The 15185-nt window shown below is 37.1% G+C and overlaps 1 protein-coding gene across 1 annotated transcript; it reads right to left on the reverse strand.

The window, feature by feature from the left end:
* Positions 1 to 9735: 9735 nt before the first annotated feature.
* On the reverse strand, positions 9736 to 10965 carry LOC145988986 (glutamate receptor ionotropic, delta-2-like). The gene has a single exon (XM_083124288.1). The coding sequence runs from the start codon at positions 10963 to 10965 to the stop codon at positions 9736 to 9738; it is 1230 nt and encodes a 409-aa protein (XP_082980414.1).
* Positions 10966 to 15185: the final 4220 nt, after the last annotated feature.

Raw genomic sequence — 15185 nt, forward strand, 5'->3', positions numbered from 1 at the left:
GGTCGGAATATGTAATATAAATACTGTATAATTGTCTGCATGCTAGACGTTACGGGACGAAAGTGCCGGCATCTGTCCCATATCACGTGCTAACTCTGCGCAGAGACAAAACAAACTCACTGTACTCCATATGCCTAGAGACAGGTTATGCTAACATTCTGTAGCTTTCCAGTGCTGGATGGAACTGAGCATGCAGTACAACTTATTTAGATATCCCCTATATACTATTGTTAATATATTTTAGAAAATAAAAAAAATATAGGTGTCACATATATCCTTTTCACAGCCTTAGGTATATCTGAATGAAGCAAAAAGACCTATTGCCAAAGCCCAGTGCTGTGACCAGGGAGGGTGGTGTTATAACTTCCTCATTAGTTCAAACTTTACTAAAGAGCGTTGATTGCATCAAATAACACTGTTTATTGCATGCAAGCTGCGTTAGTTTCTAGACACACTGATAGAGGTTAACCTATTATGGTTTTAAATAACAATCTTTTTCACTTTCACCAAAAAAGTGTTCTGCTTTCTCATATTTGTAGCATTTGCCTAGTTGATGAAAGCTTGATAATATAATTAATTCATACTATTTGAAAAATATTTTTAAGAATTTTAATTCTATTTTGGGTTTGAAACAAATGTCTTGAAAATTTCAAAAATCAAGAAACAACTTATCAATTAAGGATGAAAGCAAATTTTATTCTCTGCAGGTTTATCGTGAACAAGGAAGGTGTACGGAACATGCTATTCAGTCAGGCCCAGCAGATCAGAGAAACAATACGCGGCGAAATGGAGGGAAAATTGATACATCTAAAAGTTGATTCTACTTCGAAAAATGGACGATCATTCTTTGGTGTCAACGTTCAGTTTGTTGTAAATGGGGCTCTCCAATTGCGTACTTTGTCAGTTCAAGAGTTATTTGTGTCTCAAACAGGTAGCAATTTGCGTTACGAATTGTTGAACATTCTGGATAAGTATAATGTGCCCGTGGAGAATATATATAGTTTAACTACAGACACTGGAGCAAACATGATTAAAGCCGGGAAACTTATTGGGGAAGATCAAGAAACACAGATGTCTAATATTTCTCAAGACACTTACGAAGATGAAGATATTGAAATGGAATTGACGAGTAAAGATTATCGTCTCCAATCCGTTCGTTGCGCGTCGCATACTCTTCATTTAGTCGTAAATGATGCTCTCAATTCCATTCCTGAAGTTAAGGATATTATTGTGACATGTCAAGCAGCATGCCGTGTCTTACGATCGCCTACAGCACGGCGTCAATTGAATGCAGAATCACTGCCGGTACCATCCCTTGATGTCCCGACAAGATGGAACAGCACAAATGATATGCTCCAGTCACTTTTTACACTTAAAAAGTTCATAGGGGATTACTATCAAGAGCAAGTTAAAATAAAGCAAGAAGACTGGATATACATTGAGGCTATTTTGACGTCACTGGAACCAGCCAAAGTAGCCACAAAGAGGCTGCAAGAAGAACAGATTCTACTTGGCGACTTCTACGGGATATGGCTGGAGTGTCGCCTTAAAACATCAACAATCAACACAGACCTTGCACGCCACATAGTAGAGGGCATGGACAAACGAGAAAAACAAGCATTATATGTCAATAACGAAGAGAGACTTCCATCATTATTTGAGTATCCAGGATTTCTTGCTTCTATTTACATGGATCCCAGGTACTTTTCTGTTTTAAGTGAAGAAAACATCCATGTGGCGAAGGTGTATCTCCAGAAGTTGTGGTTAAGACTTGAACACATGAAATCCTTATCAGTGTGTGGAGAGGTAAAGAAACAAGAAGATTCCAGCACTGAAGATGATGACAGTGACCATGTCACAAACTACTTAAAGAAACAAGATTTATTGCGGCGGAATACCATATCTGCACCAAAGTTTAATATTGCGTCATTATTGGACACTTACTTTGTTTCAACTCGAAGACTGAAAAGGACTGAAAATGTTCTAAATTTCTGGGAAATTAGAAAATCAAGTTGTCCCGAATTGTACATTTTGGCTTGTATTGTTCTCTCTACTCCTGCAACACAAGTTAGTGTCGAGAGACTCTTTTCATCTCTGAAATTCATACTAAACCCACTCAGGTGTAATATGGCAACCGAAATTATTGATGACATACTTGTTATTAGAAATAATTATATTTTCATGAAAAAAAATCTAACTAAATCTTCATTAAAAAGCAATCTCAGAAATAGCAGCACAGAATTGACTACAAACATTGTAGCAAACTTTGTGGAATCCAATGATACACCACAGAAAGATCTTGTACAACATGTTGAAAATGTGGGGAATATTACTGTCTAGATTAATAATGTATATAATTACTTGATTTTTTTTGTGATCTTATAGTTCATTATACATAAGTAGCTGTAACCAAAGAAAATCTTTTCAGAGGTTCCATAAGAAGTAATTTAATTAAAAGAACAATTTTGCTCGTACTTGTTTAATGTTTCCTAGTAATTAATAAATTTAGTTTTGAGTAGCTGTCTTACCTGTTCACAAAATTGCACAGATATACTGATGTTATACAAGAGTATGAAATATATTTTTATTCATGTCAAATTTGTGGAATTCTGTTTAGTTTTAAATTGACACCTGAAGGAAATGACAGTGTATTTGCTTTGTTTTGAAAGATACAAAATTTCTCTAGTTTTTTAAGTAATAAGGTCTTTTTTTTCCTTGTTTTAGAATTTACCTTGGAATGATTAAGAGAATAATAAAGATATTCAACAAAATTTTAAAAACTGTTTCAATATATACTTTTCAGAACCTCCGTTCTATTCTTATGCTTATACAGTACGAATGCATACTTTAAATATATGTATATTTACATTTTTTTAAAAAAAATTGAGCTTCGATGTTGTAGGGAGTTGAATATATGGCAAATATTGTTATTCCTTGGTTGGTGAACAAATCCTAATTTTTTTTTATTGTATTAATTCCCATGATATCTGTTTCTTTGTGAGAGATTAGTGTAAATTTTTAGATTTTTTATGATAAATTTGACAGCCATTTTAGAATGTACCTCAAAATGTAACATTTAGAGCACATTACTCAGGAACACCACTCAATAACAGACGTTACTGTTAGCCTCCTAATATGTAACCTAAAATCAATTCTTGTTTTTCAAACACGCTACTTCCTAAGGTTAAGTTTAGTTCTCTTGTTATAAAATTCTCTTAATAAAATATCAAAAAATGGCAACATCATTGTCATTATCTTGTCTAAGTAATTATTGCATGGCATCTGATAAATTATCAAAAGACGCACGCAAATGCAAATTAATGTACATTAATTACCTTGATGGACGCACGTGTCTGCCTGTGTGTGTATCCAAATCAGCATGTTACTTTCTAATGTTCTGGACAATGAGTTTTTGAAGAATGGAAACCGAATAGTCAATCACTCTACTACCAAATCATCCCGTGTAACAGCATGGAATGTAAATGGAGATGACAAATAGCATCCACATATCTTTTGAACTTGACTCATTTTGTTAGAATCAGTCGTTCCACATGTCTTATCGATACCTCAAAAATACTGAACCCACAATTGTAATATTAAAATGGGCTCCAATAACTATCAAAGTTTAATTTTTGCATGGCTGAGTTGGGGTCATGTAAATTCTTGTCCTCGCTAAAGTACAGTATGCGTACGTTGCACAAGACTATATAAAAACAAAGTAAATTTGTTACACACACATAAGTGCGCGCCCGCAATTGCATAGCTGAAAGTCTACTGAACACACACACACATCAACTTTCGAGCACTAACGATGACCATTGCCATAAGCACAATCTCTGGCGTGTGTCCAAACATGCACTTCTATGTTCACTATCTAGTAGTAGCAATTTATGGTAGAAATCAATGGTCACTAAAAGTGCATGTTACAACGTCTGCCCACACCTGGGAGTTAGGAATGGAAGACATCGCCATTATGTTATTAAGTGTCCTGTTCAAAATGTCCTTACTTTTATTTTTAAGAAATTTGCCAGAGAACGAAGCGCGATAGTTTTCAATTACATAGAAAATGATGCACCCCCTCAGAGGAGTAACCACAAATTCTTGTCTGCGGGGGGAGTACTTGGATAAACTATTAATAATAGTAGTAATAATGGCACTATTATTATACGTACACAATTTATATAGCCTATATTAATACATTACATAATGAATTCATTCGCCCCACAACAAACAACAAAAAATATGCCTCTGAAATGTGTGCGCTTCTTCTCCCCCAAACAATTGTTCATACATTTAAGACTCAACTGTTTGTAATAGTCTGACGTACTTACTTCTTGTTACTTCTCCCTCTGGTAATTTACAATGCATTACAGAAAATAAATTGCTAGCGAAGCGATCAAGAAAACTTTTAGATCCAAATTTTTGCAAACTGAAAACAATATTGATTTAATATGGCGCAAAAAAATCATGGAGGCCCATGACATTCTCTTTTACATTTTTTTTTCTATTTACATCGTTCGGCGTCCAGGGCTGACTGCCGCCGTCCCCTATACATCGACCACAAGGAAAAAAACCTTGGGACGAAAAGTCCCCGCGCAGCTTTCCCTTCTTCCCTCCACCTCGGGCCATAAGGAAGCATGGTCCACTCTCCCCCTCCCCTACAAGCGGGAGTATGGTGTACAGGAGTCGTGGGTCTGCGCAGGTTGTTTTGCTCATGGTTCCACTATAGCTAAGGGTTTGAAATTGACAAGACTGTAAGAAAAGCAGATATTGCGAGCGAAACGAGCTAGACAATTTTATATAACTTTATTTACATTTGTATAAAGATATAAATCGAAAGGGGGCAATTGCCCTTCTGTGCCTCCTTGCAGATGCTCTTGACCGTCTGGAAGAAATAATGCACGAAAGACGTGAAAACTAAATCCGTCTTTAGTATCGTTTTGTCCTGCAACTCTTAGATTCTGCAACCTTTCTTTCCATAGTTCAATGTTTGCAACCTTACCCCTTAGAATTGATTTCCGTCCAAGGTTGAGGCCCAATCTCCCCCCCCCCCCTGTGGTTGCGCCACTGCACCTTCTTTAGCCGTAGTTGTTTTGTGAACTTTCATTGGCTTAAAAATACTTCATTTTCTTCAAGAGCATAATATAGTTTAATAACCGGCGATAAAATTCCTCTCCCCTAACTTTCTGGATTAAAGTATAATAATATAGGGGCATGGAAATCTGAAAGGGGGGTGCGGATGGCCACCTCTCTCCTTTAGAAAACGAATGTCAGCTAAAAGTATATATTTCACACGTATAATTTGATTCCAGTCATAGTAATTTACATTAATTATTATAATGGGTATGCAGGAATGCGATAATTTCGAATTCAAGTGGTGTTTCTTGAGGGGGCAACACTATTATCGGGGTAATATGCCCCATGGAAAAATACCTCGCTTCTCCCTCCGTCGAAAATATCTGCAGACGTCCATGATTAGGGCGGGGCATTAACCCCCCCTTTGGACTTCGTGCGCACGCCTATGGCTACTCATTTCTACACTACATGGAAGGTTTATTCAATTTCGAGCCAAAAGTGTAATTTTCAAATCAGGGTTTTTAAACGTCCACGAACCCATCAACTAATGGGTTCTATTGGGTTCCGCAACAATACCGGAACCTGTTCTATCACAGTGTAAATTCGGTCCAAGTTGCGTATTGTTTCATTTCAAATATGGAACTTAGACCGTCTTTAAATTGATCCGGAACGAAGGACCCTGTGCCGTATTTCAATTGATCCAGAAAAAAGGTTCCTGGAACTTATTTAAATACCTTAAACATAAAAAGGCTCTTTACGGTCCAGATCCATTTATGCTTGCTAATATTCCCTGCTGAACCTGAATTGAATTGATTTAAAATTCCTGATCCTTTAACAACCCTGGTGGAAATTCATTAATTTACAAACAACCATATTTTTAACGAAACATTAATCCCACACAATATACTGAGTTATTTTTCGCAATGTTCCAATGAATGGCAAGAGATTTGGGCTATTCCTTTTTCTTCCTTGATGTTTAATAGATTATATTTGTCACGCACCTATAACGTTACTAGCAAACATTTGTGAATTGTTCTTTCCTTGTAACGTTAACATCTACCATACTGAATTTATTTACGTTCCTTATGCAGATGGTATGTACCCAACTGCATTTTGTTCCGTTCCGCTACAGTGGTTTACATTTTGTTACATTCCTATGTAACGTTAATTAACCATATTGCCTTTCACTTCGTTCCGTTACGGAGGATTGCATTCATTACGTTCCTATGTACCGTTATTTACTACCATGTTGCATTTCGTTACGTTTTTTTGTAACGCTAGTATATACCACAATGCATTTCGTTACTACGTTCCTTGTATCCTTGTAACGGTAGTATATACCATATTGCATATTACGTTATGTTCCAATGTGCTCATTTCGTTCCGTTCCTTTATAACGTTAATATCTACCATAATACATTTTGTTACGTTCTCTGTAACGTCAGTCTGTAACATATTGCATTTCGTTACGTTACATGGGTACCAGCAGCTGAACCATACTCTTCCTCCTACAAAATGGAACGTAACGTGTAACGCAAATTGGGTACGTTACGACTCCCTGGTTCCAGATGCTCCTCGAAGATGCTCACAAGCTCGCGAGCTGCAGATGTAATTTGTGATGGAGTTGCCACTGCAAGTTCATAGGTAAAAATCCTGTCTGCGAGTGTGAGGTGATTTGATGAATCACTGGTAGAAAACTTTCCACTCTGCAATGTTCACTAGGCGAGAGGTGGATTTGAGGTTCATTTTCATAGTCAAGAGGATTCAGTCGGACGTTTCTCACCCGCTGACGTGAGTGTTCCTTATTGTACTATTGTACTCTCTGTGCCACTTCGTAGGATTATTTATTATCTTAATCATATCTGAGAATTGATTGTTTGAATAAGTGAGCCTTATTTTCACACCACAGCCAATAATACCAAAGACTCATTTCGAACTTCTTGTCACGTAACATATTTTTCTCATTAGTGAGCCGGTACTTTAGTATTATACGGACTACCTCATTGCATTGCTCAAGTGATTCATTGCTTTGTGTAATTGTTTAATGGACCTTTATAAGGGGGGATAATTTTGGGGGTGCTTTGTCTATATGTTACGTTGCTTTAAAGTTGGTTTTACAAAAGGTTAACTTTAAATATATAATATATCAAATCAGCAAAAACAAAAGAGAACCACGCTTTACGCGGCCACACGCAGACCCTATTCCACGTGTGGTGTTCCGTATAGTAACAGATATCCCCTGAGATATCTGTTAAGCAACAGACGAACTTTAGCCTAACTTTAATAATCGGTAACTAGAGGAGGGCTTAATAGGCTTATGATTCACTAAAATGATAGAAGGTCAGACACCTTTAAACGACATATTTATTCATTGAAAAGAACACCGCTTGTGGCATAGCTGCCACCAAACATGAGCACTTCACTGTACAAGACACAAAAAAGATATACAAAAGATTTTGTACTTACATATCAGCCGTTTTCACACTATATCAATTCTACCTGGGGCCTTACACACGCTATTTCACTCTTTATCGCCACATCCCGACATATGGATAAATTTGTGGTACACCACACTAAAAAATTAATATTATGTGCTTCCTTGGTGTAACAAAGGCTTTGGGGGGTGATAAATGAGTTTTCCTGGCTTTTCTTGGATGGATGGCTAAGAACAACTTGGATATTCTCTGATATCCTATGGATGCTTCTATGGCGTCAGTTCTGCCGACCATGTGGTCTGGATTTCCACATGGGATGAGGGACACAAAACTCGCTATTTTGCTGAATTTTCACTGGGATCCTTAAATGCACTTGTGGACACAATATCCCACTTGGTCACACACACTTAGGCCTGTGTTTACTGTAACAGGACCTTAGATCCCTTTTCCCTTTATGTATCCTTTGTTGCTGGCACAGGTGGCCATTCTCACACTGGATTTTACCAGCAACTTCCAAGCTGACCTGCTCTCAGGTGGGTCTGTAATACAAGTGAGCTTGACTAGCAAGCTCAGAACACAATAGGCCATCTGAAAGTCTCCTCTGTGACGTCACAGCCTTGACGGCTTCTCATTGGCCAGCTGGAGTCCTTTGAGATCTTTCCTTGTCTTTGGGAGAATTGCCACTTTCTCCCACCAGATGGCAGAGTTATCAATTGCTTAAAAAGTATAAACAAAAGTGTTTTTTCCAGCTTTTCTGGCTTAGTTATGCCAGATAATTGCAAATGAGTTTACTTTTAATAAATTAGGCATGATTTTACTTATGGGTGAGTGTTATCTCTGATTTTCAGTAAAGAATAAAAGATTTAGTAAACATGTGATTTGGAGCACATTGTTTTTGTTCTCCAAAATGGCTACTGTTAGCCTAACAATGGTTGGTTCTTTATAAATAAAGCATTTCTACCCCTCCCATGAGTGACAACTGGTTGGTAAACATGACCCATGATTCTAATTGGGGGTGGGGGGTATAAGTTTCTGGGAAAATAGCTCTCACAAGCTTTCCCTGATGCCAACCTAATGGCCCTTGTACTTAGGTTGGCCTGTGGTTATTTGTGTGTGGGCATGTATGCCCAATGCTGATTGGTCATACCTTCATTATAAGTACCTAACCTAACCTAATCAAATACAGTGTTCCTATTATGTCCATAAGTGTTTATTTTGCTTCCCCAGAAAACAGGTAGTCCGTATAATACTAAAGTACCAGTGAGCCAACCAAGGATTATCTATTATCCTTGACTGAGCTTCGTTGAATCTAAGAGACAAAGAAGTTTGTTGTAGAGGATCGTCCCTACGTGAGACATCAATGATATAATTTTTATTTTGCTAAGGATTCCTTGCTGGGTCAAGAAACTTACTCTTTACGTTCAAATATAAAAAGGATTATAGCTACATCAGTAGAGCAACAACATTATCCTTTAGATAATCTGTCATTAACGTCTAATCATGCACAATTATTTAGTCAACACCAAGTAATTATACCCACATAAAATGAAATTAGTGGAAATCAAACACAGTTCTTTTCTCAAGCTATGCTACTGGAAAGCAACACGTATAGAAAATGTGGAGACAATACTGATAAAAATCGTGAAATAAAATTCTTATTTGTCAACCATTTGAATCAAACGATCTCACAGTTAACTTCAAATTTTCTCAATGCACCTCACTCTATACTTGAAGTATATAATTTGTAAATTGGAAATACAAATCTACAATAAAAATTTGTTTCAATTATAATGCTAATTTTCATAACTTCATTTCGAATGAATATATTAACATTAAGGCTGAATATCTACCAGCTAAATTCTGCAAAGGTCATGGTGACGTAGCAAGCATGCAGATGTTAGGATGAATTTATCTTCTATTCAAATTCTATTTTTTGATCCAACTTATAAACATATTCATGCTCCAAGTACTGGCATTTTTTAATATTCAGTGTGTTTCGTTTAAATAATACAACGATATTAAACAAAATTTGTTTACATGAGTTCTTGTTACAGCATAATCTAATTACATGACACTGCAGGCGTCATGATTAAACATTTACAGGTACTTGAAATGCAGTGTGTAGTTTTGCCATAATTGTTTGTCGTGCTTTTCCTGGTTAACTAATGAGTGCAAACTACTTTATATTGGTACCTGCCTATTGGTAACATACATTTAAAAAATACTAGTTTCTCCAGATCTTATTGTAGATAAAGCAACATCTATTTTTAAGTTGTCGTGACACCTCAGCTAGGAATGCAACAAAGCCAATCACAAGCCCGGCAATTAGCAAGCAAAATGGTCCCAATAAATGCCACAAATGAATGACCATATTACGTTCATCAGCGTCCTCAGAAATGGACGTTTCTCCTGAATAAAACATCGGGAATGTCATAAGATACCTCATAGCATCTGAATCCCACTTCATTGATAATCCAGTACTCAATGCTATCCCTATAGAGGAACTGAATTTGTCTCTGAAAAGAGAATTTTTCTGGAATAGCATTATGTTTGGGTATGGTAGTATAATTTGCTTTGAAACATAGTAGGTCTTGTCATAATTCTGCTTAGCCAGGACTCTGGCACATAATATAGCTGCTCTTAAGTTCGCGGGTATAATTATATCTTTCTTGAAACCAATTCTGTGATACAAACCATAGCCGTAATCATAAAAGGTCACCCACTTATTGTATATTTCCATTGCGATTGGATCTGTAGGATCGTTGAACAACTCTCTCATCACAGGTAGACCGCCAAACTGTAATCCAGAACGCAGAACATCCTTCATGGTTTCTATATCGGGGTAGTATCTCCCATGGGTGAGAAAACTTACGAGTGATGCAGAGTATACCGTGCATATCACCAATGAATATATGGTGACAATGGCGAACACAAAGCGTGCTAGAATGTCTTTAGGTTGTTTTGGGATGGAGCCTCCAACAATAGCAGAAAACATGTACAAGAAAGGAACCCTGAATATTGAGTCTGAGGGTCTTCGGAGTAATGAAAACAAATGTCCAAATGCTCCTAAAACAAGATAGGAAAATATCACCAGCAGCCATGTTTCCAGTTCAAGAGGCAGCAGTATTCTCATCCACATTGGAAGTAAGCTTGCTTTCGGAGACATCCATCCAATCTGCTCCGACCTGAGATCTGTCGTCCAATCAAACAGCTGGGTTCTTTCCACAGTGGGTCTGAAGGAGAGCAATCCTACTTCTGCTTCTTTATAGAAGACATTCCCCTCAACACCAGTCATAGTTACATTGCCACGTATTTCTTTCCAGGCGTTATGGGGCCAAACTAAATATGGAGTGAAGTTCATGATCGTGCTCATAGTTCTGACTAGATCTGCATCCATGCCCAGCGCGGGAAATCTGTTAGGACGAGAACTAGGAGAGCGAGAAGGAGGACTCATTCCTACTATGATAGAGGGAGTAGAAGAACCAGCTGATATCTTGACTCGACATTTGTGAAGGTTAGCAGTTTTATCAGGGTAGAGTTCAAGGGCAGAATCCAAAGCACCACATTTACTGTTTCCAAGATGTGTAACACTTTTGACGACTTCACAAGATTTATATCCAAACGGGAAATAAGTATATAATTCCATAGTACAATCATCCATGTTTGGAATACTGTTAAGATCCGTATGTACAGTGACTACGGCCACAACTACGTCAACTAATTTCAGGGGAATCAATTTGGAGAAAATGTAGAGAACATTGAATTCACGAACACTATCTCTTACTATCACGGACAGAACTTTCTCTATCTTAGCCCAGCTTAATAATAATGAGAAGATGTTCGTAAAGTTTTCGGTATCAGAATTTACCAATGTCAGAACGGCATACTTGAAGTTGTGACTGGAATTATAGTTTCCACAATCAAATTTCTCACTTTTGCAAGTAAGAATGGGCTGAGGTATTTGACTTATAATTTTTCCTGTGTTGATATCATAACTGTTGCTCAATACGACAATCGTTGTGCAATCTACGCAAGATACTTGTTGCCACATCTTGTCTACAGTGTCTGCCACGTTCATGTAATCAATATCTCGACTGTAAGTAGAATAGAGCTTCTTATTTATTCCATGTTGTGGAGATGTAAACACAGTGGAAATACATAACAGTATAATCTGTATTTCAACGTTCATTTTTGTGTTTATGATTCTACAAGTACCTGTAAAACAACAAAAACAGTTTAATATATTAAAACAAAGCTTGAAATTAAAACCTGATTAACAGTGATAAACATGGACGAGTGAACAAAAACAATCCACATTTATACTACGTGTATACATGAAAAGAATTGAAAGCTATTTATTATCCAAGGTCACAAATATAGTTTCCCTTTTTGTAGCCAAGGATTGTGAGCGCCCACTTAAAGATACTTCAATTTGACCATAGCGTTGGTACATGAATATACAGTATGAGTATTTGTGGTGTGGAGCAGTTCGTATTATTATTTAAGTTCTCATTGGGTATTAAAAGTTTGTTCATACACATACCTACGTACATTAGAACCACAAATAAACAATCTCGTTCTGTAACACTGCTGCCTGGTTCTCTTTACTGTTAACTAATGGTTCTGTCTCAAATTTTACCTGGATTCCACTTTGAACTGTAGATCCAGTTCCGATTAGTATTTCTGCACACAGAAAACTAAATGCATAATATCGATTGATGCACCAGAATGCATCGATTGATTCACTAAAGTGTGTTTTATGGCTTCTTCAAAAAATCCGATTCACATTTGATGTATTTGGGTTCATTTTTGTATGTTGTGAAAGTGAAAGAAACACCAAAGTGCATCATTTGATTCAAGTGAGAATTTACTTCAGTCAAGAAGCACTTCAATGCATCAGTTGATGTTCCTTGATGCACCTTCCTGCATCTCTTTGGATGATGCACTTAAACGTTTGGTCTGAGCTACAGAGTTTATGTGGCTCAGACGAAACGTTTAAGTACATCATCAAAAGAGATGCATTCTGGTGCATCAAAACACTTCAACTGATGCATTGATGTGCATCTCGACTGAAGGAAATTCTCACTTGAATCAAATGATGCACTTTGGTGTTTCTTTCACGACATACAAAAATGCACCCACAGCATTTATTTCTCTGAGTGTGTGCGTAAAATGGACTTAAAACAAAAACTCAGAATTCAAATTTTACCTTGTAGGTATATTAATGTTCACACTAGGGCTGAGCCGATGCCGATGACGATGTAACGGTATATGCCGATACCAGGGTATCGGTATCGGAAAGTATCGGTTGGAATTCATCTCCCGATACCAGCCGATACTTTTGGTATGTTTGTCTTTTACGAGGTACCACAACACTTTCGAGGAATCTAATTATCCTGGAAGTTATGCAATTCAAACTTTTTAAAAAAAAAATTTGCACGAAAAACTGTATTTTTTTATTACATAACATTTATTTCAATATTCTGATGTAGCTAATTGAAGAATATTCTAAAGCAAATTTATTGATAATTTGTTGTTGATTTGCTTTATTGAATTCGCTTTTGTGCCACTTTTGGCTAATTGCAAAGATGAGGATGAGTGATGATATGATGAAATTGATACTCACAAAAATCCATACCCAGGCCGGGATTCGAACCCGGGACCCCTGACGTCATAGCGCGATGAGCTAACCACTCCGGCACGGTGGTCGGCAAATTTCTTGAAAAATTGATGCACATTTGAGAAGCATATTTACACACAAATATTTATGAATATTTTGAAGAAATTTTAATTATTGCAAATTTTCAAGGTGGTATCGACTCAGCCCTACTTCACACACTAAGACTATTCGGATGAGGAAGATGGAGAAGGAAGTGTGGCCATACTCTGGCAAATCCTTATTTCTTGGTTTTGTTCCTTGGAGATGCAATGGAGTATTGGATTTTTTATATTAAATTTTTAAAAAAAATGAATTGCAGGTTACTCATGTAATCTTAACTTACATTTTATTTTAATGTAGCCCCTTCCGTGGCCGAATGTTGAATGATCGACTCATGATCTATTTACCAGTTTCCAGGTTCAAATTTGGGTATAGGCACAGATACCTTAGCTGTTATTTTGGGAATATCCAGTCATATTTTTAATCTAATCATAATTCACGTTAAGGGGCCGAAAAGAGACACAAAATAAGGAAACCTGAAGTGCTGAAATAAATAAGTTACTATAATTATTTTAGTCCACACCTCTGTTCATAGTTTCATATTTTTCACAATTGCCACTATGCAATTACGATAAACAAAATATACGACCGGTACATATAACCTTGCACCCTGCGACCTTTGGCTATTTCCACTTTTAAAGGCCGCTTTACGTGGTCGTCATTTCATGACGAACAAAGAAGTGATCACCGCAGCGCAAGTTTTCTTCAGTTCGCTACCTGACGACGAATTTTCAAAGACATTCACAAAGTGGCAGGAGCGTATGGACGCTTGCTTAGCTGTCAATGGTGCCTATTTTGAAAAAGATGTACGTCTACTCGGTATGGCTGATTCTGAATAAAACTTTTGTGGTTTGTAATTTTTTTGTTTCATTTCAACGATTCTTGGAGGGGTCCATGTACAGTGTCTCTCAAAAGTTTTAGGACAACGACATTTTAAACTAGGCAACCCAATTGACACAAGGCGTTGGTGGGTTGCGTGTAGAGTTAGGCTCAATTTCAGGGTTGCCACATGCACAATAGATATTTATAAAATACGCGAAAGGAATAAAAACAAGTAATATTGTTTAAAATTATGAAAAATATCACTATTATATCGCAAGTGACAAAATCCTTTCTGAAAGGAAAAAAAATAGATTTTCTAGTATTTCATCGCTGATGAGTCTACAGAAAGGAAAAGAGGTGAGAGAAAACGAAAGGTGACAAAGGAGAGGAGAAAGAGAAAGCGATAGGAGAAGAGGAAAAGTAGAGGAGAGAAGAAAGAGAGGATAAACGAGGAGAGGAGATGTAGTGAGGAGAATGGAAAAAGATTGTAGGAGAGATGAGGAAAATGGAGCAAAGAAGAGAGAAGAGGAGAAGAGGAGACGAGAGGAGGGGAGTGGAGAGTAAAGTAAAGGAGAGAAAAAGAGAAGAACGAAAAGAAGAGTACAGTGGAGTCGGAAATCTAAGACAGGAGAGGAGATACGAGGGGTGGAGATGAGTGGGATGGAGATAAGATGCGAGAAAAGTAGGGAAGGCGATATGAGATAAAAGCAGAGCGAGCATAAGGAGGGGAGAGGAGAAGGAGAAGAAAAGAACAGAAGGGACTGAAGAGAAGAGGTAGTTGCAGAAAATATCGTCTCAGCGTCAAGAATTGATGCATTGGTCAAATTATCGACATGAAACATTCAATAACATTTTGAAATGTATTGGAGAATGTATTAGATCGGTTCGAAATGCATTTTGGCTTAGTTCAGAGCAAGGTAAAATCTTCCATGTAAGATCTTTGATTTTACCTGCGATTATACCACTAAAAACATGAATGTAATTTGAATATTTATAAGAATTATCCAATTTTTGTCCACTTTCTCCACTTGCAATGGAGATTTTGTAATTTAATATTTCCCCTCCCCCCCCATCGTTAATTCCAAACTGAATCATTCCGTTTCACACGGCGTGGACAATGAACACAATTGGAT

This window comes from Lepisma saccharinum, chromosome 6, assembly GCF_977018435.1.
Source record: "Lepisma saccharinum chromosome 6, izLepSacc3.1, whole genome shotgun sequence".
NCBI lineage: Eukaryota > Metazoa > Arthropoda > Insecta > Zygentoma > Lepismatidae > Lepisma > Lepisma saccharinum.

What these genes read in the sequence shown, in the direction of transcription:
- LOC145988986 (XM_083124288.1), bottom strand. Translation starts at nt 10,965, where the DNA reads ATGAGTCCTCCTTCTCGCTCTCCTAGTTCTCGTCCTAACAGATTTCCC.